Source organism: Pseudorca crassidens, chromosome 20, assembly GCF_039906515.1.
Source record: "Pseudorca crassidens isolate mPseCra1 chromosome 20, mPseCra1.hap1, whole genome shotgun sequence".
In the NCBI taxonomy this organism is placed as follows: domain Eukaryota; kingdom Metazoa; phylum Chordata; class Mammalia; order Artiodactyla; family Delphinidae; genus Pseudorca; species Pseudorca crassidens.
The window spans coordinates 6,075,967-6,100,404 of NC_090315.1; the positions used below are offsets into that span (position 1 = coordinate 6,075,967).

At 42.0% G+C, this 24,438-nt stretch overlaps 2 protein-coding genes, 1 non-coding gene and 1 pseudogene across 4 annotated transcripts; 3 read left to right on the top strand and 1 right to left on the bottom strand.

The window, feature by feature from the left end:
• LOC137215473 (protein FRG2-like-1) lies at positions 1–1,650 on the top strand. Its single transcript, XM_067720754.1, has 4 exons — positions 1–181; positions 467–579; positions 812–889; positions 1,181–1,650. The coding sequence occupies exons 1-4, from the start codon at positions 30–32 to the stop codon at positions 1,648–1,650; spliced, it is 813 nt and encodes a 270-aa protein (XP_067576855.1). The 5' UTR covers positions 1–29.
• Positions 1,651–5,071: 3,421 nt separating this feature from the next.
• Positions 5,072–24,050, top strand: LOC137214791 (zinc finger protein 677-like). 2 transcript variants are annotated; one of them, XM_067719048.1, is made up of 3 exons: positions 5,072–5,197; positions 18,228–18,381; positions 19,735–24,050. In XM_067719048.1, exons 1-3 carry the CDS (start codon positions 5,147–5,149, stop codon positions 21,417–21,419), a joined length of 1,890 nt encoding a protein of 629 aa, XP_067575149.1. In that variant the 5' UTR covers positions 5,072–5,146; the 3' UTR covers positions 21,420–24,050. The 2 variants fall into 2 exon arrangements, with proteins under 2 accessions (XP_067575149.1, XP_067575150.1); XM_067719049.1 differs by having other exon boundaries at positions 18,228–18,377; positions 19,735–19,952.
• On the top strand, positions 8,985–9,057 carry TRNAG-GCC (transfer RNA glycine (anticodon GCC)). Its single transcript has one exon. It is a non-coding gene; the product is annotated as a tRNA-Gly (tRNA).
• On the bottom strand, positions 12,336–13,248 carry LOC137214891 (synaptobrevin homolog YKT6 pseudogene; annotated as a pseudogene).
• Positions 24,051–24,438: the final 388 nt, after the last annotated feature.

A 24,438-nucleotide genomic window follows, 5' to 3' on the forward strand; every position in this document is an offset into this window, starting at 1 on the left:
GAGAGAGGACCTTTCGTTTGGGCTTCAAGATGGAATCGGGCACTGAAGACCTACACCCGCACAGCCCCTCCATGGAACACCCCACTGACCAGCCTCCCGTCCAGCAGGACTCCATGGAAGAAAGAGGCTCAGATGCGGAGGACAAACTATCCCAAGAAAAAGGCAAGACATTCTCTTCCCAGTGAAGAGACAGCCACGGCCAAAGGCCAGATAGGGTCCTGGGCTGTTTGTCTGAGGCTGGAAGGAGGGATGGAATCAGGGACACCGAATTTGTGTTTTGTTGGGATTTTATTTGGAGATCGGTGATGGGAGACGTCCCCCAGCCCTATGGGGGCTTTGAGTATTCTGGCAATGATCCCCCGGAACCATATTATTGCTCCAGTTCATGTGTCTGAATGCCCTCGGTAGAGAGAACTGCCCACAAATACAGGCTAGGGATGGACTAAGGGCTTCTGTGTCCCTCGAGGGAGGACAGTCATCTCAATGCCTCTTTTTCTCCAGGGTCAGAGCCCGAGACAGATGAGGAGAATTCAAAGGAAAACGAGACACAGGACAGAAACAGCTGCACTACTCTGTCAGGTAAGATTTCGCTTTTCTGGGGAGGAGGGACAGGGCATATGGCGTAAGTCAGTCTCCCTGGGCAGGGAAGTGGGTGAGCTTTGGCAGCCAGGCCTTGCACATCCTGGACTGTAGGATGTGCAGCTGGGACACGAGCTTTGGTTGGGATCCTGGCTCCTTGTGTGTCCGGGATAGGCTAGGTTTCCAGCGTGCCGGGTGCAGGCAGTCATTCAAACTGTCACTTGATCCACAGATGCAGAACGCGGCTCCAGTCCGGAGAGCTCCAGGAAGAGGAAGCTCAATTCCAGGGACGGCACCTGCGAGAGAACAGGTAGGATCTTGCTTTTGGGTCCCCAGGTGTACAGAGAGAAAAGCAGGGAACCTATCCAGTGTGTGGGCACATAGGGCCGTGTTCAATGGCTGAAGCCGTTTGGAGACTCTGGGATCCAGGGAGCATTGGAGGGCCCAAGGTGGGCATAGCATCACCTCATTCTAGAGCTGAGGGGGCAGGGCAGGAGCAGGAGAGAGATGGGGTTTACGGAAGGGACATTGTGAGATCCTGGGAATGGGGGTCCATGAGAATCAATGTGGCAGGTCTCTCACCTACATGCTTGCTCCGCAGGGGCCTCTCCAGATGAGCGCAGTGCGACTTTGGAAAAGAAGAAACAGAAGGTCCTTGACTCTGGCCACAGCAGGAAGAGTGAAGAAATCCGGGATGCCCGCCCCAGGAGGTCCCAGAGGAGGCGCCCCGGGCGCAGCAAGAGGCCCAGATCCAGGTCCCCAGGAGACCAGCCGCCTCCACTTCGGAAAAGCCTCTTGACCGCCCTGCGCTCTATGTCTGAGGCCATTTATCAGAACATAGTTAATGTGTACAATCAGAAGGGCTATTCCCCGCTGCTCTGGGAGCAGCTGGCCCAGCTGCGGGGGCCTCTGTGCACCGCAGTGCTGACCACGTACTCCATGGCCAACCAGGCGGCCTATGTCTTCCCTGCTGAGGGCTGGCTCGTCCCAACCCCACTGTCGGCTCCCTCGAGTCCAGCCGGGGATGGAGGAGAAGGTCCGTGCTCCAAGGACAGTCTACCTCTTCCCTAGACAGGCTGTCAGTGGATCAGGCTTGACTTAAACTAAGGGTACCCAAGCCTAATCAGCAGAGACTGCAGTTCTGAAAGAGAGCAAAGCCCTGCAACTGCCCAGATTCTCCAAAGTGACCGGCAGGGCCAAGTTTTCACACAGGGTGTTCCTCATAAACACTAGAACCTGGGGTGGTCATAGGAAAGGAGTTTGAAAACTTGAGTCAAAATGGTGAAATATGGGTTTCCTTGAGGACGAATATTACGACGCTTTTAACATTTGTGTTAGACAATTGATGCGCCTTAGGACAATCAAGTTGCTGTATTAACCCCCCAGGCCTCTTGCCTCTCAGGAGCGCTAGCGCTGAGGTGCACATTCTACACTGGCATTATTTTATAGTGAGGAAAGTCAAGCACTATTTTATAATGAGAACAAATATCAGGGTGTAATTCATATGCATTTGCAGACTTTAAAGTGTAGCAAAGTAAACATATATTCGTATCCTTCCCCTTTTATTCGGAAAAGGCTGTAGCTCTTCCCTCCTTCACCTCCAGTCCGTGCAGGACAGATATCCACAAACCTTTAATAACAATCCACCTTGAGAAATGTTTATATTTTTCAGTTTGATGAAATGAAGGTGACGCCACCACATGTTTTTGTTTGCTTTTTATTTACTTTAGATAAACTGGAAGTCAAGATATATGAAATGTTTTTTGACCATGTGTATTTATTCTTCATCTGTTTCACCGTATGTACCTACTTTTAAATTTTCTCCTACTTCATAGATTTCAGTTTGTTATATTTCCTAGAGGATATTAAATATAATATAGATATAGTCATTGGCTTTATATTAATATATTGTTATATTTAATTCTATATACTCTTTGATTTGCACTTTACACTGGGATCATGCAGTCTCAGCATATAAATGTATATAATTTTTATGTAAGAAAAATAAAATTAAAGCTTTGAGAATCTGTTTTAGCCTTTGCCTTATCACTCCCATGTCACTTAGTGATGAAATAGTAATGTTTTCATGTATTGTATACCTGAATACAATCCCATATGGGATTAAAATCCCACATGGAATTTCTTTTATTGTATGTGTGGGTAGGGAAGCAGTGTTCTTTTCACTTCTGCTTCATCTCCACCTTGACTTTCCTACACCTACCAGCTATTATTGTACCTAAGCTTAGCAATTTATCATTCCAGTAAATGGGGCCAATTCAGTGATATTACATTACAAATCAGTTTGCACCCATGACATGGCTTCAAATTATACAAAATAAGTGATTACATATGTACAAACATTTGAATTGACAGGTTACACTTGGAAACTGAGGATGCAATTACAAAATGATGAAAGAAAATAAACTACTTAGGAATAAATGTAATAAAAATGTGTGAAGGCCGCCACTGTCTCCCAGGCTGGTGGGTTCACCAACCTGCAGCTGAGCTGCTACCCGGGCGTGGCGCGGGCGACGGGAAATCCAGTTTTCCTTTGAATAAAGGACATCAAACTAGTTACTACATTGGGCTTCCCTCGTGGCGCAGTGGTTGAGAGTCCGCCTGCTGATGCACAGGACACGGGTTCATGCCCCGGTCCGGGAAGATCCCACATGCTGCGAAACAGCTGGGCCTGTGAGCCATGGCCGCTGAGCCTGCGCGTCCGGAGCCTGTGCTCCGCAACAGGAGAGGCCACAACACAACAGTGAGAGGCCGCGTACCACAAAAAACAAAAACTAGTTACTACATTGTTTTGTCATTTGACATCATTTTACTAAAAAAAAAAAAAAAACAGATGAAGGAATATATAGAGCAGGTTCTGGTAGGGTTCCTGGCACAGTAGCTTCTGTTCCCCAGCAGGAAACTCCCTCCAGCTTCTCTGTCCAGAGTTTTTAATCAGGGTTTTATTACCAGGCATGACTGGTTAAATCACCGGCCATGTGATTGAACCCAATCCCCAGCCTCCCTCCTCTCTCCAGAAGTTGCGTAGCTGCATGTTCCAATCCTCTGATCACCTGGTTGGTCTTTCTGATGTCCAGGCTCCCATTCCATAGCTTTGTACGGAACCCCCATTCAGAGTTGCCTTATCAGTATAATAGCAAAGACACTCTTATCATTCAGGAAATTCCAAGGTGTTTTTGTTTTTTTTTTCAATTGAGGTATACTTGATTTACAATGTTGTGTTAGTTTCTGGCGTACAGCATAGTGATTCAGTTAGTGGAAATTCCAAGGGTTTCTGAAGTTTTGCACCGGGAGCCTGGGACAAAGGGGATATGTTTATTCACAACTGATAAATCAGTGACGTTAAAAATTCAGAAATATGCCTAAGTGCATAAGAAAAGTTAATAAGCAGCAGAACTACACTGAAGATAACATCATTAGTAGTTGATATTTGGGAAATGGAAATTTTTATCAAAATGGTCTTACTCTTCACATCCTATAGCATGATACAACTCAAAGGAAAGAAAAATCTATACAGTAAAATACAAAAATATGGTTGAGGGCTTCCCTGGTGGCGCAGCGGTTGAGAGTCCGCCTGCCGATGCAGGGGACATAGGTTCGTGCCCCGGTCCGGGAGGATCCCACATGCCGCGGAGCGGCTGCGCCCGTGAGCCATGGCCGCTGAGCCTGCGCGTCCGGAGCCTGTGCTCCGCAACGGGAGAGGCCACAAGTGAGAGGCCCGCGTACCGCAGAAAAAAAAAAGAAAAAAAGAAAAAAAATATATATGGTTGAATTCCTTCCTAAAGTTTGTTTCTCCACCTCCTGACTATAGCCAACTCCTTGTTCACTGTCTCCAACGGAGTACCTCAGACAATGACAGGTTTGGGGTTGAAATTTTTCCTCACTGATCTTTTTGATGCCTCCAAGTGAATGGGGTTCAGAAGTTTAAATTATGCTCTGGAGGGAAGTGAGTATAAAACTGCACATTCCGCACAGGCACAATTTTGCCTTTCCTGTCACTCCAGTTTCCATCACCTCTAAACCAAACCCAGGCCTTCGTTTAATTAAATAAAAAGCTGTAACTGCCTGGGGCCTCAGAAGTTCCGGGATCACGCCCACAACGCCAAGCCCCGCCCCCAAGGTCTCAGCGCTCGTGCCGCCCTTGGTGGTTCCTCATCTTCATCTGCTCGCTGTTTTCACGTAAACCGTTCTCAACTCTCCGCTTCCAATACAAGTGGCCCGCGCATCTCTAATCCTGCACGTAGCCTGGCTCCAAAGGACAACAGACACGTTCAAAAGATTCAAAGTAGAAACGCGGAGCCTGTCCGCAAGGAAGAGGAACAGACCAGAATCTCCCAGTGGCGGGTGCGGGGTGGTGAGGCTCCACCAGAGACACCGCCTCCACCCGCCGGAGCGTCTGAGACGCGCCCCTTGACGGCCCCGGCCCCGCCTCCGGCCCCGCCCCCGCTCCGGTGCGCACGCGCAGTTCCCTGCAGACCCGGAAGCGGATCCCGCTTAGCGTCGCGGACACTCAGGAGAGTTAAGTCTCGGTTTTTCTGGAAATTATGCTATGAGGTCTTCCGGCACTGCTCCACCACACCCGGCTTTCCGGGGTCTCCCGGTAAGTTAAAACCCCTGAGCGCGCTCGTCGCTCTTGCTCTGAATCTAATCTTTCGCCTGTCTCGGCGTCGGCAGAAGACTCGGTTCGGGTCCCTGGAGTCTGGTTCTGGTTCCGGTTAAATCGTTCTGAGGCAGGTACCGGCCCCAACTTTCTGCCTTCGGTCCATATAGACACTGACTTCCTGCAGCGATGTTTTCCTACTCTGACTCCCTTTCTCAAACCTTTGACTCCCGGCCCCCCTCCCCACCCCCATTCCCACCCCAACCCACCCTGCGTCCTGACTCAGGAGGTGGATTTGCGCTCTTCACCTCCCTCCCGGGAGACCAATGAGGGAATACAGAGGCGGAAATATATGCAGCTAGTGAGGCATCAGAAATATTGTGGAGACTGACCACGACCACCATCCCCCGCCTCCCCCCGCCCCCCGCCCCGCTCCAAATCTTGGTTTGAATTCTCTGCTGGGTTATTTCGGTTCATTTGGTAGGGGACCAACGTCCTGTGCCTCACCAAAACTAAGTTTTTAGGTTTGGGTGTTTTTTTTTGTTTTTTTTTTTTTTTTACAGTGATGAGAAAAATGAGAAGGAACTCCTGTCATGTTGGTTTCTAGCGTATGAGATACTGTCTGCTGTGTTCTGTATTTTTTTATTTTATGACTAACTGTATGGAAAGTTGTCAGGAAGGCCTTTGTCAGAGGATGGATTTAAAAAAAAAAAAAGAAAGAAATATTGTGGAGAAAGAACAACAGGTGTTGATACAGAGGGTGCAACAGAGTGAGGCCAAACAGTCTGGGGGAGGAGGAATCGAGAGAGAGAGGGAAAGAAAACGATGCATAGAAGAGAGAGGAGGAAACACAGAAATGGTCAAAGGAGAAAAGAGAAGCAGAAGGACGCAGAAAGACATACACAGAGAAAAAAGCACATAGTGGTGGAGAAAATGGGGTCCCCAAACCTAGGTGAGTATTGAGTAGATTGGACGTGGGATATTAAGTTCTGAAGTACTAACATGTGGCTCTATAATCTAATTTATGTAAAATTTATTGACTTGTTTTAATTATGCAGAAGACAGTTGCCAAGCTAGGTGTTTGAGGCGTCTGCATTTTCTAATCATTGCATCAGATGATAATTTCATTTGCAAGCCCTATTCATCCAGAAGGCAGAGACTTAGTCAATTCTAGGTCCTCCTCTTACCTTTCAAGAAATGGGGAAGAATTTCTTTCACCACTTGGTGCTTTTTTAAAATGGCTATTTTTGTTTGTTTTGTTTCTTAAAGATTTTTTTTATGTGTACCATTTTTAAAGTCTTTATTGAATTTATCACAGTATTGCTTCTGTTTTATGTTTTGACTTTTTGACGGCGAGGCATGTGGGATGAGATCGAACCTGCATTGGAAGGCAGAGTCTTAACCACTGGACCACCAGGGAGGTTCCTAAAATGGCTATCATTAACAGTACTGTTGCCCTCTCCCTTTTCTACTGTGGCTCATGCCATCCTTTTCTAAATTTGATGTATCCTCACACTTGTTTTGACTTTAATCTCAGAACCCAGTGGCTATTTTTTAAATTTCCAGATTATTTTCCCTCTAAATTTTATTGTTCAGATTATGAGGGTTTTATGCTTTATATCCTAACTTGGAACTGTTCTTTGATGTCTGGTCTGGTAGATAACTTTACAGCATTCACTATGCATGTGGTTAAGGATGTCGATAATCTTCTAACACTCAAATCCTAGTTTAACCAGTTAGTTTAATATTTAACAGCTTTTTTCTTCCCTTAAGAAAAAATGCTAAATTAGTGAGCTCTGAGCTGAAGTCTGCAGCTAAGTAGATGTTCCCCTCTAGTCCTCTTTTGTCCTTTCTGTGCAGATGTTGAAAGATGGGCTGGATTGATGTGGAACTTTGTTCCAACAGAGGCCATGTTTTCATGATGAAGAGACTGCTTAGAGCTCATCTCCACAGGCGATCCTCTTCCATGTTCTCCTGCAGTAATAACTATTTAAAATTTGGATTTTTTTTTTTTTTTTGCGGTACGCGGGCCTCTCACCGTTGTGGCCTCTCCCGCTGCAGAGCAGAGGCTCCGGATGCGCAGGCCCAGCGGCCATGGCTCACGGGCCCAGCCGCTCCACGGCATGTGGGATCTTCCCGGACCGGGGCACGAACCTGTGTCCGCTGCATCGGCAGGCGGACTCTCAACCGCTGCGCCACCAGGGAAGCCCAATATAATTTGGAATTTTTGATTCTGTTTTTTTCTGGAGTAGAGGAATTAAAATTAAATGTTTGTGTTTGATTAAACTCCTGAAAGAGAAGCTTCTCTCGCTAAGGAATATGAAAAGTAATCTGGAATTAGGACAAACTCTTTCTACTTAAACCTATACAAGCCACCACTTACACTCAGTTCTGCTCACTCAACTCAGGCTCCTTCAAAGTAACTTGGTTAAATTACTTCCCCTGTGAGTCTCATGCATCACCTATAACATGGAGAAATTAAAGTAGATCAGGTTTTCTGGGTCTGAGCAAGTGAGATCCCTGAAATGATTTTCAAAATTGGTCTTGTGTTTGCATTTGGCAGTTTTCTGGAATGAGTGACCAGTTATAATTAGAATTTGAAACGTGCCCCAGTCCTCCAACAAGTATGAAAAACTCTTAAGAAAGGGGCAGGGACATAGGCCCAGAGACAGAGGCATACCTTTCTCTCAGCTTCTCTTTCTCTATCTCTGTATCATGGGGAAGATCTTTTTTTAAGACTTAACATGAACATTTCATAGTGTATGCAAATGTCAAATCACTATGTAGTATATGCAAAATTAATGTAATATTGTACATCAACTGTATTTCAACAAAATAGGGAAAAAAACTAATATGACTTTAGAATATGTTGCTATAAGTGCAACATTCAATATCAATAACATAAACACAGATGGTTGGTCCTCCATCTCTTCAGTATAATATTATGTTTTAGACTTTGGGCCAAATTTTAGGAAGAACCTTTGATAACGTAGGATGCCTATATGAGAAAGCAGAACTGAGCCAGAGGACCCGAGACAACTTTTTGAATAATTGCTTAATTACAATCTTCACATAAACATTGGAGCACTATAACTGAGTGCAAAAAAACACAGTATTTATTGGTTTATGATGTTTGTCATAAAAAAAATACACAGTATGTTTTACTGAAGGCAGAGGCTATGAAGAAAAGATTAGACCATGTGTTTGTGGAAACTTGTAGTGTTGGATGTGTTGCTGTGTGTGTCCACGCTAATCAGTATCAACGAGAGTATGAGTGGGCAGGTAATGCAGTCAAATGGAGAACAGTTCCTACTCTGATTACATTGAGGGGGTAAGAAGGCTACTTGTTGAAGATAGAAAATACCTCATCAGTATGGACTACCCTAGCTCCTTAGGTATTATTATATCCTCATATTCAACGACCTGGGTCCAGTCCCAGCTGGCATAAAATCCACTTTTTAAATAGTGCTCGAGGTTGCACCAGTGGATGTGTTGGGAGCCACATCCTTGTACCTTCTGGTATACAGACAAATTTTAGCACTAGTAATCCAGTAGGAAGGTAATGAAATGATATTCATAATAAAATGATATTACTATGAAATAATATTGCTGTAAACACAATGACATCTTCCAACTGGTGTATGCTTACTTCTGCTTCTGCACTTATACCTCTGCTCATTCAATCTCAACAACCTATTTCCAATAAGACATTGAAACACAGATATTTCTTTCTTAATAATTATGTTTTCATCGAGTGTTACATGATTAAGGATATCGTCTCGGGAGTTCCCTGGTGGTCCAGTGGCTAAGACTCTGCACTGCCAATGCAGGGAGCCTGGGTTCAATCCCTGGTCAGGGAACTAGATCCCACGTGCTGCAACTAAAGCTTTTGCATGCCACAACTAAAAAGATCCCACGTGCCTCAACTAAGACCCGACGCAGCCAAATAAATAAATAAATAAATACAATTTTGAAAAAAGGATATTGTCTTACCACTCAAGCGCCTTGTTTCAAATGGCCTATAAGCAGACCCCACTGAAAGATGAGGAGCTGGGTAAGTCAGTTACCATAAGGTGGGCTTTCAAATTATGTTCAGAAGAGATCTCAGGAGGTGGCTGCCAGCATGTGGAACCGAATGCAAGCTACCAGAGTGGAAAACATGTTCCCTGTTACACAGAGCTTACATTCTTTTAGGGAAAATAGATATGTGAATATTTTTAAACATACCTTGTTAAATGAAATAACAGAAGCATGCGTAAACTGCAGAGGTGAATGATTCTTTCTGGGTGGGATTAAATGGGACCGTTAGGGGAAGAGAAAGAATCAGGAGAGGCAGCTCTTACAGCCATTTCATCTTAGTTTATTTTTATTATTCAAGTTGGATTTAAATAGTTTATATTAATTCAACAGCTAATGAAGGAGAAGCAGCATTCCAAAATAAAGAAAGTAAGTGTATTGTCAGGGTGGAGAAGAGGATATTAGCATCCTGTAACGTTGCTTGGACGCAGAGCGTGACGCAGAGAGTGAAAGAAGTGCAGGCAAAGCAGGGGTCCTGTCACCAGGGGACTCACGACATAGTCTCTCCTAAGGAGCTTGATTTGATCCTGTTGACACAAAGAGGTCATTGAGAGGCTAAAACAAGATACTAATAGGTCAGTGTTGCATTTTAAATAGTGAACTCTCATAAGTAGGTGGATTATGGATTGAAGGAAGAAGAAATCACAGGCAAGGGAAACTTCGCAGATCTTTGAAATTATCTGAGTGACACGTGAGGATGCATGTGGGGTAGAAAGCGTCATATGAAAGGAAAGGATGAATTTGAAACCTATTGAGAAGGTAGAGTCTGTGTCGTTTGATGATTTATTAGATGTAGGTAAGAGGAAAGGATGGAGTAATTGAAGATGATACATTGTTCCCTGGAAGAATAGATACTGTGCCACTAATTAAGTTGAAGAAACAAGTATAATTACAGGTTTTAGGGTAAATCTTAAGTTTAATTGTGTCATCTGTTGGCATTAAACCCTCTTAGGGTTTTCCATCGCCTTCAGGACAAAAATCTGAAGTCTTCAGTATAGCTTCAGGGAGCTCTGGAGCTGGGGTGGCCCTTTGGAGTTGCTCCCACTTGTGGGATGGGACAAGCATCCTATCCTGCATCAGCAGTCACTGGATGCCGGCTTCCTCGGGAGGAGCCAGGGGCTGGGACGAGGCACTTGCCTCTGGCTGAGGGCCAAGTGGACAAGGACGGCGCCGTTGCAGCGCTGGGCGTTCCAGCAGCAGCAGGGAGGGCTTCCTGAAGAAGTGGGTGACGGGCTCACCGACTGGGCTCCTTACAGGAGGTTGTTTGCCTGCATCCCTCCTGTTGCTGGGGCCCTTCTCTCCCCCGAATTAAGGTTCTCCCTGTGTGTATACTTGTGGCGCGGGGGTGGGGGTATGTTGATTCTAAGCATTTAAGAACGTGTTTTTGTCACACAGAATAATCCTACCTGAGAAAGAAGCTCAGAGGAAGAGGAGAGAAAGGAGAAGGAATGGCCCTTTCCCAGGTGAAGGTCATACTCTTTGTGGACTGTTCTCTCCTTCCTAAAATGACACGTTTTGGACGCGCTGAGCTTCTTGGTCTCTGAAGGTTCCTGTCTAAAATATTTACTCACACACAGGGCCTTCCCTCAGTCTCCTGTCACCTCCCTGCAGATTCCATGTCACTGTGACCCAGTGACGGGGAACTTGGGAAGAGCCCCCTTTCAGGTGGTCATCCCATGAAAGGTTTTATACTCAGGTGTGGATCGGAGATGGGGAGTTGGCTCTGTGGTGTCAGTGAGGTAGGGCAGTGAGGACTGTGTAGTGCACCCTTCTGAGTGCCCCTTTATCTCCACGTAAACCAGGATGAAAGCGACTACATATGTAAGTGATGTACTACTGTGCACAGATACCTGAGGAGGTCTGGGAAGGAAGACTGATATGGGGAAACTTGCTTTGTCAGATTTTATAAGTGCCTCTGAAGTTAAGTGAATCAGTGTGTTTCTGACTCCAAATTATCAGTACTTTAGAATAGAATGGAAAGTTCCAAAATCGACATAAGGTATAGAGAGGGTGTTTTAGTACATAATTTGTTTTAAAAAGTGGAATCAAGTTAATTGTCTAACTGGAAAGGCTCTATAAATTATTCACACCACATTCATCTCACAAAGACCCAGGTGTTCCAGTAAAGACTCTCATGCAGCAGGTGTTTTAGATTAAAATGATTATAATTTAGCCAAGACATAGGAGCAGAACTTTCTACCATCAGAGAGCCTGGAGCCACATTCTGATTCTACTAACTGTTGTTCAGGGTTATATTTTTTTAAATTAGACATCTCATGTATGTATATTTGTGGTTCAGCTCCACGTAGTGATGCGGTTTAGAGACTGAGAAGTAAAACATCCCCTCCTCTGTCATGTCTTCCGCCATCACTTACTGTCTCCATTAGGTACAACTGTTAGCTCTTAGCCCAAATCTTATAAAAATACATTTTATAATCTAAAGTGACTTTAGAAAATATTTTTTGGTAAATGTTTTGTTATGGTATTTTATTCTGCAAATTTTTTAAAAATTTTAATTGGAGTTGCTTTACAATGTTATGTTAGTTTCAGGCGTATGCAAACTGAATCATTGTACATATACATATGTCCACTCTTCTTATTTTTAGATTCTTTTCCCATACAGGCCATTACAGAGTATTGAGTAGAGTTCCCTGTGCTATACCACAGGTTCTTATTAGCTGTCTGTTTTATATATAGTAGCGTGTATATGTTAATCCCAATCTCCCAATTTATCCCTCCCCCCCATTCTGCAAATTTAAATATTTACATGCCATATGTGTTGGAGTTATTTTCATGTTAGTAAACATAGAGATGACTTTCTCATTTATTTCCTCATTGGACTATTCTCTTAATGAAAACACAAGGGTTTTCACACTTTTTACTGTTAAAAAAAAATGCCATAGTGGCTGCTTTTGTGCAGGCCAACTTCAGTACAGATGTCTAAGGATTTCTCCAGATTGGGCAGCTTAACCATGATTACTGCATTAATGATGGTGTTTCCAAGGAAGAACAGACATTGCGTACTAAGTAAAGATTTTTTTTTTTTAATTTTTTTTACGGGAGTCACTGAGCTTTATGGTTTCATTCAGCCCCAAAATACACTTTTAGGGGACCTCAAATTACTAGACATGTGAATCTGAACGTTCCCTCCCCACCCCCAGGTCCCTTCCACCCTTCAGTTCCTCCCATGAGCTCTAAAGCCAAAGTTGAGTCTGTCCCACTCGGGTCGTTCCACAGCGGCTCTGCTCCCTGGTGGCTGCAGTTGTGATGTGAATGATGGTGACATTCCAGCGCAGGGGCCTCTGCCAGCTGCTGTCACATGATTGCACAGCATGAATTTTGCTTCCAGGCCGTTTTATAGAAGGCTTTAGACTGTATTCCCAGCGCTTTGGACTTGGACACCAGGTCATCTAGCTTTCTGCCTCGCTCTAACAAAGACTCCATGGTGTTGTGCAGGATGATTTTGGTCTCATCTAGTTCAGCCTGCACTTTAGTCATGGGGTCAGCTTCTCAGGTGTTCTGGTATCTACTGAGGTGACCATCCAGGCCTGCGTACTGGATGGTACCAGGGATCCAACTGGCCAGTCTATCCTGTCGACCTGCTTGGAGAATTCATCTAGTACTTTCTCCAGCAAGGTAAACACCACCTGGGATGAGTATTCACTGTCAGCAATGACTGCTCCCGCTAGACTGTCGTTTCTCACGTAGACATGGCCCAGATATTCTTTGATAGAAGCTCTGCTGCCTTTCGAGGAGCACTCCACAGTCAGTTGACTTGTGAAGGTCATGAATTCCTGAATGCTGGACCTCTGGAAGAAGCTGAAGGAGGACACGTCGTATGCGGCTTTGAGCAGCACCGCCTTGGCATAGCCTTTGTACAGGACGCTGAGGCTGTACAGCTTCATGGCGCCGCGCCCTCAGGCTGGCTACCAGCCTGGCCACGGGACCAGCTCGCAGGGAGCAGTGCGGTGCCACCCCTTGAGACCACCGCCGGCTCCTAAGTAAAGATTTTAAATCAACTGTTTTAAACATACTCCGAGAGCTACAGGAAACCATGGACAAAGAACTAAAGCAAAGTGGGAGAACAGTGTTTCAACAAATAGAAAATATCAATAAAGAGACAGAAATTATAGAAAAGAGAAGAAAAAGAAATTCTGGCGCCCAAAACTACCATAGCTGAGATTGAAAATTTATTACAGGGTTTTGACAGCAGATTGACCATCAGAATAAAGAGTCAGTGAACTTAAAACATACATTACTTGGAATTATCCACTCTGAGCAGACGAAAGGTAGAAAAAAGAAGAACAATGAACAGAGACTAAGAAACCTTTGGGGCACTCTCAAGAATACTAGTATAGGGGACTTCCCTGGCGGTCCAGTGGTTAAGACTCCACACTTCCAATACAGGGGACACAGGTTTGATCCCTGGTCAGGGAACTAGATCCCCGAATGCTGTGTGGCACAGCCAAAAAATAAAAAAATGAAAGAAGATGCACATGGTGATTCTTAGTTAAACAATGTGGGCACAAAATGAGAACTCAATAAACATTTGTTTAAAAAAAAAAAAAGAATACCAGTATACGTATAATAGGGGTCACAGAAGGAAAGGAGAATGGGCAGAAAGAATATTTGAGGAAATAAGAGCTGAAAACCTCATAAATTTATTTAAAAACTACAAATGTAGGAAACTCAACAAATTTCAAGTGGATAAACACATAGAGAGCCTGGGCAACACACATAACCAACTGTTAAAAGACAAAAAGAGAATGGGGAAAGTAGCAAGCAGAAACAACTTCTCGTGTACAGGGATCCTCAATAAGATTAACAGCCTATTACTCATCAGAAACTGGAGGCCAGGAAGGAGTCTGATGATATATTTAAAGTTTGAAAGGTTAAAATAAAAAAACTACGAGGAATTCATTATCAGGGAAAGTATGCCTTAAAACTGATAGTGAAATTTAGAGATGCCTTCATAAACAAAAACTGAAGGAGTTCATGCTGACTCACTTATCCTACATGAAATATTAAATGGAGTTCTTTAGACTGAAATGAAAGGATAACAGCAGTACCTCAAAGCTGTGGGAACAAATAAAGAACAGTGGTAATGTAACTACATAGGCATACCTAAAAGCCAGTATTATTGTATTTTTGATTTTTAACTCAGTTTTTCCTATGCAACTTAAGAGACAAATGTGTAAGACAGTAATTGTAAATCTGTTACTGAGTGCAAAATGTATAAAGAAGTAATTTTTGACAATAACAATATAAAGGGGGACAGTATAGGAGCAATTGTTATATGCTATTAAAGCTAAGTGAGTATCAACTGGAACTCAGATATTAGTTTAATATAAAGTAATAAACTGTAATTTCCAGGGTAACCACTAAGAAAATAATTTTAAAATATACAGAAAAGTAAATATGAAGGGAATCCAAATGTTATGCAGACAAAGACACAAAGAAGGAAGCAAGGGAGGAATTACAAAACAAAGAAGATATTGGACATATAGAAAGCAAATAGCTAAATGGCAGAAGCAATTCTTCCCTTGTTTAGAGTTACTTTAAATGTAAAAAGATTAAATCCTACATTAAAAGGCAACAATTGCAGAAATTAAAAAAAAATGATTCCACTGTATCTTTCTACAAAATGCTCACTGTAAGATCCTCAAATAGGTTGAAAGTGAAAGGATAGAGAAAGATATTCCATGGAAATGGTAATCAATCCTAGCTATGCTAATATCAGGCTAAATAGACTTTAAGTCATAAAATTGTTACCAACGATTTTTAAGGACATTATATATCAATAAAAGGATCGATCCATCAATATGATGAAACAATCATAAATAATATGCACATAACAACTAAACCCCAAATATTTTGAAGCAAAACTTGGAGAGAGATGGACAGTTCAACTATAATAGTTGGAGACTTCAGTACTCCCCTTATAATAAGTAGAGCAACCAGACGGAAGACCAATAAGGAAATAAAGGACTGAGCAACTCTGTAAACCAACAAGACATAACAGACATGTACAGAACACTCCATGTAACAAAAACAGAGTGCACTCAAAATTAATAATAGAAGGGATATCCTTGATCTGAAAAGGCATATTTATTAAAATCCCACAGCTAACATCATACTCACTGGTAGAAGACTGAAAACTTTCTTATAATGTTAGGCAGAAGACAGCGAGCCCCATTTTGCAACTATACTTTGGTATTGTACTGGAAGTTATAGCCATACAAATTAGAAAGAAAATAAATAAAAGGTATCAAAATTGGAAAAGAAGTCAAACTATATTTACAGGATACATGATGTCATATTTAGAAAGACCTAGAGAATCCTCAAAAAACTACTAGTGATATAAGCAAATTTACTGAAGTTACAGAATACAGTATCAGTACTCAATATCAGTTGTATTTCTGTACCTAGCAATCAACAAATTCAAAGTAAAACAATTCCATTTACAACAGCATCAAAAAGAATAAGAATTTAACCAAGGAAATGGAAGATTTATATAATGAATACTACAAGTATTGCTGAAAGAAATGAAAAAAAAACTTAAATAAATGTAAAGATATCCTCTGTTCATGGATTGGAAGACTTAGAGTTGTTAAGATGGCAATACTCTCCGAAGTGTTATGAAGATTCAATGCAATCCCCATCAAATCCCAGCAGTCTCTATTACACAAATGGAAAAGTTGATCCTAAAATTCATATTGGGGACTTCCCTGGTGGCGCAGTGGTTAAGAATCCACCTGCTAATGTAGGGGTCACAGGTTCGAGCCCTGGTCCAGGAAGATCCTACATGCTGAGGAGCAACTAAGCCCATGCGCCACAACTACTGATCCTGCGCTCTAGAGTCCGTGAGCCACAACTACTGAGCCCGTGTGCCACAACTACTGAAGCCTACGCACCTAGAGCCCATGCTATGCAACAAGAGAAGCCACCGCAACGAGAAGCCCGTGCACCGCGACGAAGAGTAGCCCCCACTTTCCGCAACTAGAGAAAGCCCGCATGCAACAACAAAGACCTAACACTGCCAAAAATAAATAAATCAAAGAAATAAATTAAAATAAAATTCATATTAAATTTGAACAGACCCCAGATAACCAAAATAAATGTGGAAAAGAAACAACAAAGTTGAAGGACTTACTATTCCCAACATCAAACCTTACTACAAACCTAGAGTAATCAAGACTGGGGTTCTAGCATGAGGATAGAAATACAGATCAAAGCAGTAGAATGAGAGTCCACAAATAAACCCATACATCTGTGGTTAATTCCTTTTTTGCCAGGGTGCCAAGAATATACAATGGAGAAAGAATAGTCTCTTAAGTGGTGCTGGGACAACTGGATATCCATGTGAAAGAGAATGAAATTGAACCTCTGCCTTTCTCCATATAAATAATTCAAAATGAATCAAAAACTAAATATAAGAGCTAAAACTATAAAACCGTTAGATGAATGCATAGGGGTAAATCTTCATGACCTTGGGCTTGGCAGTGGATTTTTTTGATACGACACCAAAAGCAAAAAGCAGAAAGACAAAATACATAAATTTGTCTTCAACAGAATTAATAATGTTTGTGCACTGAATGACACTGTCATGTAAGTGAAAACATAATCTACCAAATGGGAGGAAATATTTGCAAATCACATATCTGGTAAGGGTCTACTCTCTATAGAGTATATGAATGCCTACACATCAGCAACAAAAATACAAAGAACCCAATTATAAGTTGGTCAAAAGACTTCTAGTAGACATTTCTCTGATCCTAAAATTCAAGAATAGAAGATATAGAAACAGCCAAGAAGCACATGAAAAGATGTTCAACGAAGTTAGTCATTAGGAAAATGCAAAATTAAAACCACCATGAGACATCATTTGGGACTTCCCTGGTGGTCCAGTGGTTAAGAATCCACCTTCCAGTGCAGCGGACACAGGTTCCATCCCTGGTTGGGGAACTAAGATCCCACATGCCTCTGGGCAACTAAGACTGCACGCTGCAACTACTGAGCCTGCACACCACAGCTAGAGAGAAACCTACGCATGGCAACAAAAGATCCTGCATGCCGCAACTAAGACCTGACGCAGCCAAAAATAATAAATAAATTTTAAAAAAAGAGATATCATTTCACACCAACTAGGATGAGTATAATAAAATGCAAAATAGCAAGTATTAGTAAAAATGTGGAGAAATGAGAATCCTGACACATTGCTGGTAAAATGTACTGCTGTGAAAAACAGTGTGGCAGACCTTAAAAAGTTTAAACAACGTGATTCTAATTCCTCTCTAGCTGTATACCAAAAAAACATTGAAAACAGGTATTCACACACATATTTGTACATGAAAGTCCCAGCAGCACTGTTAACACTAGGCAAGAAGTGGTAACATGCTAAATGGCCATCAAGGGATGAGTGAATAAGTAAAATGTGGTGTAGTCATAGAATTAAATATTCTTCAGCCCTAAAAAAGGCATGTAGTACTGATACTACATCATGGATGAACCAAAAACACGATTCTAAGTGAAAGAAGCCACACGGAAAAGCTCATTTCATACCATTCCATTTATACAGAAATATCACAAATAGGTAAATGTGTAATGACAGTAGGCATTAGTGGTGTACAGGGATGGGGGCAAAGGAGAATGGGAAGCGATCGCTTAATGGGTAAATTTCCTTTAGCAACGATCAAAATGTTTTTGAACTAAACAGGTGGTGTTTGTGCAACATTGTGAATGTACTAAATGCCTCTGAGTGATACCTTAAAACAGCGAACCTTATGTTACGTGAATTTCACCTCAGTTGAAAAAAAACCGAGAAATGTAACTTGCTTACAATTATCTTATGGATCAGTCAGAACATTTGCTCTAGCCAGAGCTGCTTCTGTAATTTTGTGTCAAACTCAGAACTCTGTCCTTGTCCACTTGGTGAAATGTGCTTTCCTTTCAGGGACTGTTGACATTCAAGGATGTGGCCATCACGTTCTCTCAGGAGGAGTGGGAATGCCTGGACCCTGCTCAGAGGGCCTTGTACAGGGACGTGATGTTGGAGACCTACAGGAACCTGCTCTCCCTGGGTGAGGATATTTCCTCTCCGGAAGTTGGTAACTACTGTATATCTTTGCATTTTCCCTTCTGAGTCTTTTATGAGCCCCTAGCATGCTTGTGAGAGTTTCAGATCTCCTCTGTTCTTGAGAGAGTGATTGAAGCTGTTTGGATTCAGAATGAAAAGCCTTCATAATGTGGCTTATGACTCTATAACTTCTCGCTTCTTCAGATGTCCTGTATTCATGCTTGATTAGTGGGGGTTGCAGAACATCAGCAGTCAGAAAGCCTTATGGCAGATTTTTAAAAATATGTCATTCTGTGGTTTCACTCTTGTGCTTTTGATTCTGTAGTTCGTGGAAGAGGGCTAGATATCTGCATACTTCAAATAATCTAAGCATTCAGGAGGCACAGTTGACTAATTTTTATAATACATTTCTAGACCCAACTATAATTTTCTTTCTTCTTGCTGAACAAAGAGCTGGGCATGTGTTCTGGAACAGCATAGCATGTCATACTCCATTTTACTTTATGAATGAAATCTCTCTTAAGCTGAATATTACCTCCATTTTAGAACAAGGGAAAGAGCCCTGGACTTTGGAGGGTAAAGTAAAAATAGGGAAAAATCCAGGCAAGTGGGAATATATCGAGATGTGAGCTCAGGTGGGCACAAAGTAAACTGCTCCATTAAATATTGTTTAGGAAATTCTCCTCAAATGGGAAGGATCTGTGGAAGAATACAAGTTTGTTTCTTTTGGGTGCTCAAAGGAAATCCCTCCCCCACACTAAAACTTGTCACTCTGTTATTCAAATATATAAAAGCTTAAGCTCCCCCTCTACCGTGATGCTCCAGCTCATTCAGAGCTGAGGAGAAGCTTTGTCACGACCTACAATACTCTATTTTCTGACACCATTGACCATTTTGGTGCCTTGGTTTGAGAGGGACTGAGATAGCTCTCTCTGGAGTCCTCTTTCCCCTTGATCTCTTTTGGTTTTCATTTAATACATATCAGGGCTAAGTCCTCTGTAGTCCTGACCGCAGGACCTATTTAGTTTCCTTTCATATTTTATATCCTTGGAAGAACTCAGGAGATAGACAGAGTTCAGTGATTCTCAACATATATTTCACTTTTCCTTTTATATGTTCCTTCTAGAATGTAAATTCTTTCTTTGATTTTTATGGAAAAATCTGTTAGAATGCCAGAGACTATTATTTTGTATAATTGTGGTTACTTATTAACTTACCTGCTAGATTTATCATGGATTACTAAAACATTTTATTAATTATTATCGTGATATACAGACTTTTTAAAATATCTTTTTTCTTATATATTTCCATATGTTATTAAACACATTTTTTGTATAATTATGTAATTCAATATAAAATATTTATTTTCCAACTGATTTAATAGGAAGCCTTTCTGCTGGATTTGCAATCAAGGAGTTATCACCAAGAGAGGACATTACTAAAGGAGAATTATACCATCTAGTGATACTGGACAGAAATGACAACCATGGCATCAAGGATTTTGACCTCAAGGAAGTCTGTGCAGATGTGCAGGAGTGTGAGAGTGAGTGGGGATGTGATGCAAGAAATGACAAAGAAGAACTTTTGACCCATAACAAAAATCTCACTCATGGAGAAGATCACGATAAGAAGTCCTTAATTAATCTTCCTCAGAGTGTTTCTGTAAGAAGTAATGCACGTGAATATTCCACGCACGACAAGCCATCCATAAGAAGTTCGTTAACAACGAAGAATAACGTCGGCGCTGCTAGAAACAGAGATCTCAAGTGTTTGGAAAGTAGACCTGGAGGGAGGCTGCAGGCCCAGGCGGCTCAGCCGCAGAGATGTGCAGCTGAGGAGAAAGTGTATGCGTGCGGTCAAGCTGAGAAGCCCGTCAGCAGTGGTTCCTCAGTTTCGCCACTTCACAGAGTTCCTCCTAGTGTGGAAAACACTTTGTCACCTGCGCAGCACAGGAGAACACACACTCGAGAAAAATCTTACAGCTGTAATGACTGTGGGAAGGCTTTTAGCAAAAGCTCAAACCTCAGGAATCACAGGAGAATTCATTCTGGACAGAAACCTTACAGATGTAATGTGTGTGGCAAAGCCTTTAACCAGTGTTCTAATCTCACTACACATCAGAGAGTGCATACAGGAGAGAAACCATATAAATGTCATGTATGTGGCAAGGTCTTTAGTCGAAATTCACACCTTGCAAATCATCAGAGAATGCACACTGGGGAGAAACCATATAAATGTCATGAGTGTGGTAAGGCCTTTATCCAACATTCACTCCTTTGGAGTCATGAGAAATTGCATACTGGTGAGAAACCTTACAATTGTAATGAGTGTGGCAAAGCCTTTGCTGAGCGGTCAAGCCTTAACAAACATCAGAAGATCCATACTGGAGAGAAACCTTACAAATGTATCGTGTGTGGCAGAGCCTTTACCATGCGATCAAATCTTACTCAACACGAGACAATCCATACTGGAGAGAAACCTTACAAATGCAATGAGTGTGGCAGAGCTTTTACCCAGTTTTCACGCCTTACTAGGCATCAGAAAATGCATGCTGGGGAGAAACCCCACAAATGTAATGTGTGCGGCAAGGCTTTTATTGAACTTTCACAACTTTGGGGTCATGAGAGAATTCATACTGGTGAGAAACCACACAAATGTAACGTGTGTGGCAAGGGATTTACCCAACGTTCAAGCCTTATGGCACATCAGAGAATTCATACAGGGGAAAAATCTTATAAATGTAAAGACTGTGATAAGGCTTTCATCCAACGTTCACAACTTTGGGGTCACGAGAGAACTCACACTGGAGAGAAACCTTACAAATGTGATGAGTGTGGCAAAGCTTTTACAATGCGTTCATATCTTACTCAACATAAAACAATCCACACTGGAGAGAAACCTTACAAATGTAGTCAGTGTGGCAAAGCTTATACCCAATTTGCAAGCCTTACTAGGCATCAGAAAATACACACTGAAAACAAACATAAACCTAACATATGTGGCAATGCTTTTATTCAAAGCTCAGGCTTTGGGGATCATCAGACAATTCACAGCAAAAAGAAACCTTAAAAGGTAATGATTGACACATAACTTGTGCAAGTATCCAAGCCTTACTCAGGCTGAGAGACTCCCATCATGGAAAAGGAAGACATACAGATGGCCAACAGGTGCGTGAAAAGAGGCACATCCCTAATCATCAGGGAAATTCAAATCGAAACCACAGTGAGCTACCACCTCACATCTCTCAGAATGGCTGTCATCAAAAAGACAACAAATCACAAGTGTTGGTGAAAATGAGGAGAAAAGGGAACCCTTGTGCACTGTTGGTAGGATTGTAAATTGTTGCAGCTACTATGGAAAACTATATGGTGGGTCCTCAAAAAATTAAAAATAGAACTGCCATATATGATCCAGCAATTGCTCCAGGGAAAACAAAAATACTAATTCAAAAAAATATATGCACTTTGTTGTATCATTATTTATAATAGCCAAGTTAAGAAAGCCACCTAAATGTCCACTGATAGGTGAATGGATAAAGAAAATGTGATACATATATACACATACATACACACACACATGTGATGGAATATTAGCCATGAAAAAATGAAGTCTTAGCATTTGTAACAACATGAATAGCTCTGCAGGGTATTTTGCTAGGTGAAATGTCAGACAATGGCATAGCACATGACTTCACTTATATGTGGAATTTAGAAAACAAAATACAAGGAGAATAGACTCATACATAGAACAAATAAATGGTTGCCAGAAGGTAGGAGGGAGGGTTCGAGGTGTGTGTGAAACAGGAGAAGGGCTTTAAGAAGTACAAATCTGCAGTTACATAATAAAGCACGGGGGTGTAATATACAGCATAAGGAATATAGTCAGTAATAATAACTGTACGGGGACAGATGGCTACTAGACTTACCGAAGTGATTATTTTGTAATGTATGCAATTGTTAAACCATTATGTAGTACACCTGAAACAAAATATTGTGTATCAACTGTGTTTCAGTGAAGGGAAAAAAAGACTCCATCATGGAAAGATACCGTGTAAAACCAATGTGTATGGCAAAGCCTGTAGCCAGGACTCATACCTCACTTGATATCAGATTATACATCTTTGAGGAAAAACTACACAAATGTATGGAGTGACAGAATATAAATGTAAAACTGTTTTCTAAATCACTGTGCTTTTGGGGGTCACAGCCCCTTCTCTGGATTTGTTGACAGGACTCAGGCCCTCTCTTGATTATTATAGGAAGGGCCTACTCTACCAGCTGTTCATGAACGAGAGCAGGACAGGATGTTGTGAGAACGAGGTTTTCATGTGAGTAGAATGATGGGTTACTAGAGATGGCATACGTGGGAGGAAAAATGGGGAGGGGGAACAATGGTCTCCCTGTCTTTTGAAAGGGAATGGCTGCTGTATATATAAAATAATAAAAATGAGTCTTATTTTTGGAAACTGAAGACTGAAGACACAGTATTATAGAGGACAGTAATCAAAAGAACCAGAGTAGAGTGTGCTTGTGAAGGCTGCAGATTTGGCCTCTGGAATTGCATTTTGACACCATTTTATTTAGAGTGTATCATACTCACATCCAAATAAGTAACATGTTGGCACTTCCCTGGAGGTCCAGTGGTTAAGACACTGCAGGGGCCATGGGTTCAATCCCTGGTCGGGGAGCTAAGATCCCACATTTCTCGGGGCGTGGCCAAAAAATAGGAAAACAACAACAGGTAAAATGTAATCTTATTTACAACCCTTAATGAATCATGTGCCCTCTGTTAACCCAAGCATATCCCACCGCACTGGGGCACTTTATAATAAATGGTCAGTAATTACACATCATCATGCTTTCTAAGTTGAATGACATCTGTAACAATTTCTTTCTATGTTAGATTCAAACAACAGTTTTTGAAATATATGTATATTCATAATTTGCGTGTGAGCTATGAACTCCATAGTGTAACCCAGATTATTTCTGTAACTATAATGAAAATACCATAGCAGTACAATTTCAGACTCAAACCCCCTGAAACCTGCCTCCCCATTTGTAAATATGCACCACGTGATCAGATTTCTACATTTTTTTGTGTGTGCCAAAACAAGACCCCTGGGTTGCACCTTTACGGGAGATGAAGATACAGTAAGCATATAAAAAATATTAGGAAATAAAATTTCAGAAATAGGGATAAAAATAATCTCTTTTTTGTGCTTGGAGTTGATGAAATAAAATTTGTATTTTAAGGAAAGACAAGAAAAAATTAAACATAAAATTCTCTCTGTGTTTGTTTGGACCTCCTCCCTCCCTAAAGTGCAGTGTGCATCTGCATTACACATCAACCACAGCTCCTCAAACGTGGGAGTGCCTGCTCGACCATGAAGATCAATTTATTTTTTTCTTCTGACACTGGTGATTTAACTTCTTAAAAGAATACAGTTCTTTCCCAACTCTGTAGGAGGTCATGGTGACTTGCTGCTCGCTCTGTATGTACTAACCTGGGTATGTATCCTTGGTGAACTTTTTGAAAAATTATCAGTATGTCATTTTGATGAACGATCCTTTGTCTTGAAAATGAATCCAACTGTGCCTTTGATTTCCAACAGGCAGAACAGTTCTCAGAGCTTTATGAGAGTCTGTCTCCCAAGTTAGAATCCTCAGTTTGGCTCAAATAAAATTCCCTTTTTTCTCCTTGGTTTTTTTTTTTTTTTTTTTTTTTTTGCGGTACGCGGGCCTCTCACTGTTGCGGCCTCTCCCGTTGCAGAGCACAGGCTCCGGACGCGCAGGCTCAGCGGCCATGGCTCACGGGCCCAGCCGCTCCGCGGCATGTGGGATCTTCCCAGACCGGGGCACGAACCCGTGTCCCCTGCATCGGCAGGCGGACTCTCAACCCATGCGCCGCCAGGGAAGCCCTCTCCTTGATTCTTAATTGAATTTTTGTTGACATTTTCTTGTTGTACTCAGTATGATACCAGAGACACCTATCAGAGGACACCTGGAGTCTACCCCAAACCGATGCTTGGTACCAGCATGGGTCCTTTGAGACGCATCCACTTCTCGGTACTCCTCAGCTGCTTTGGTGA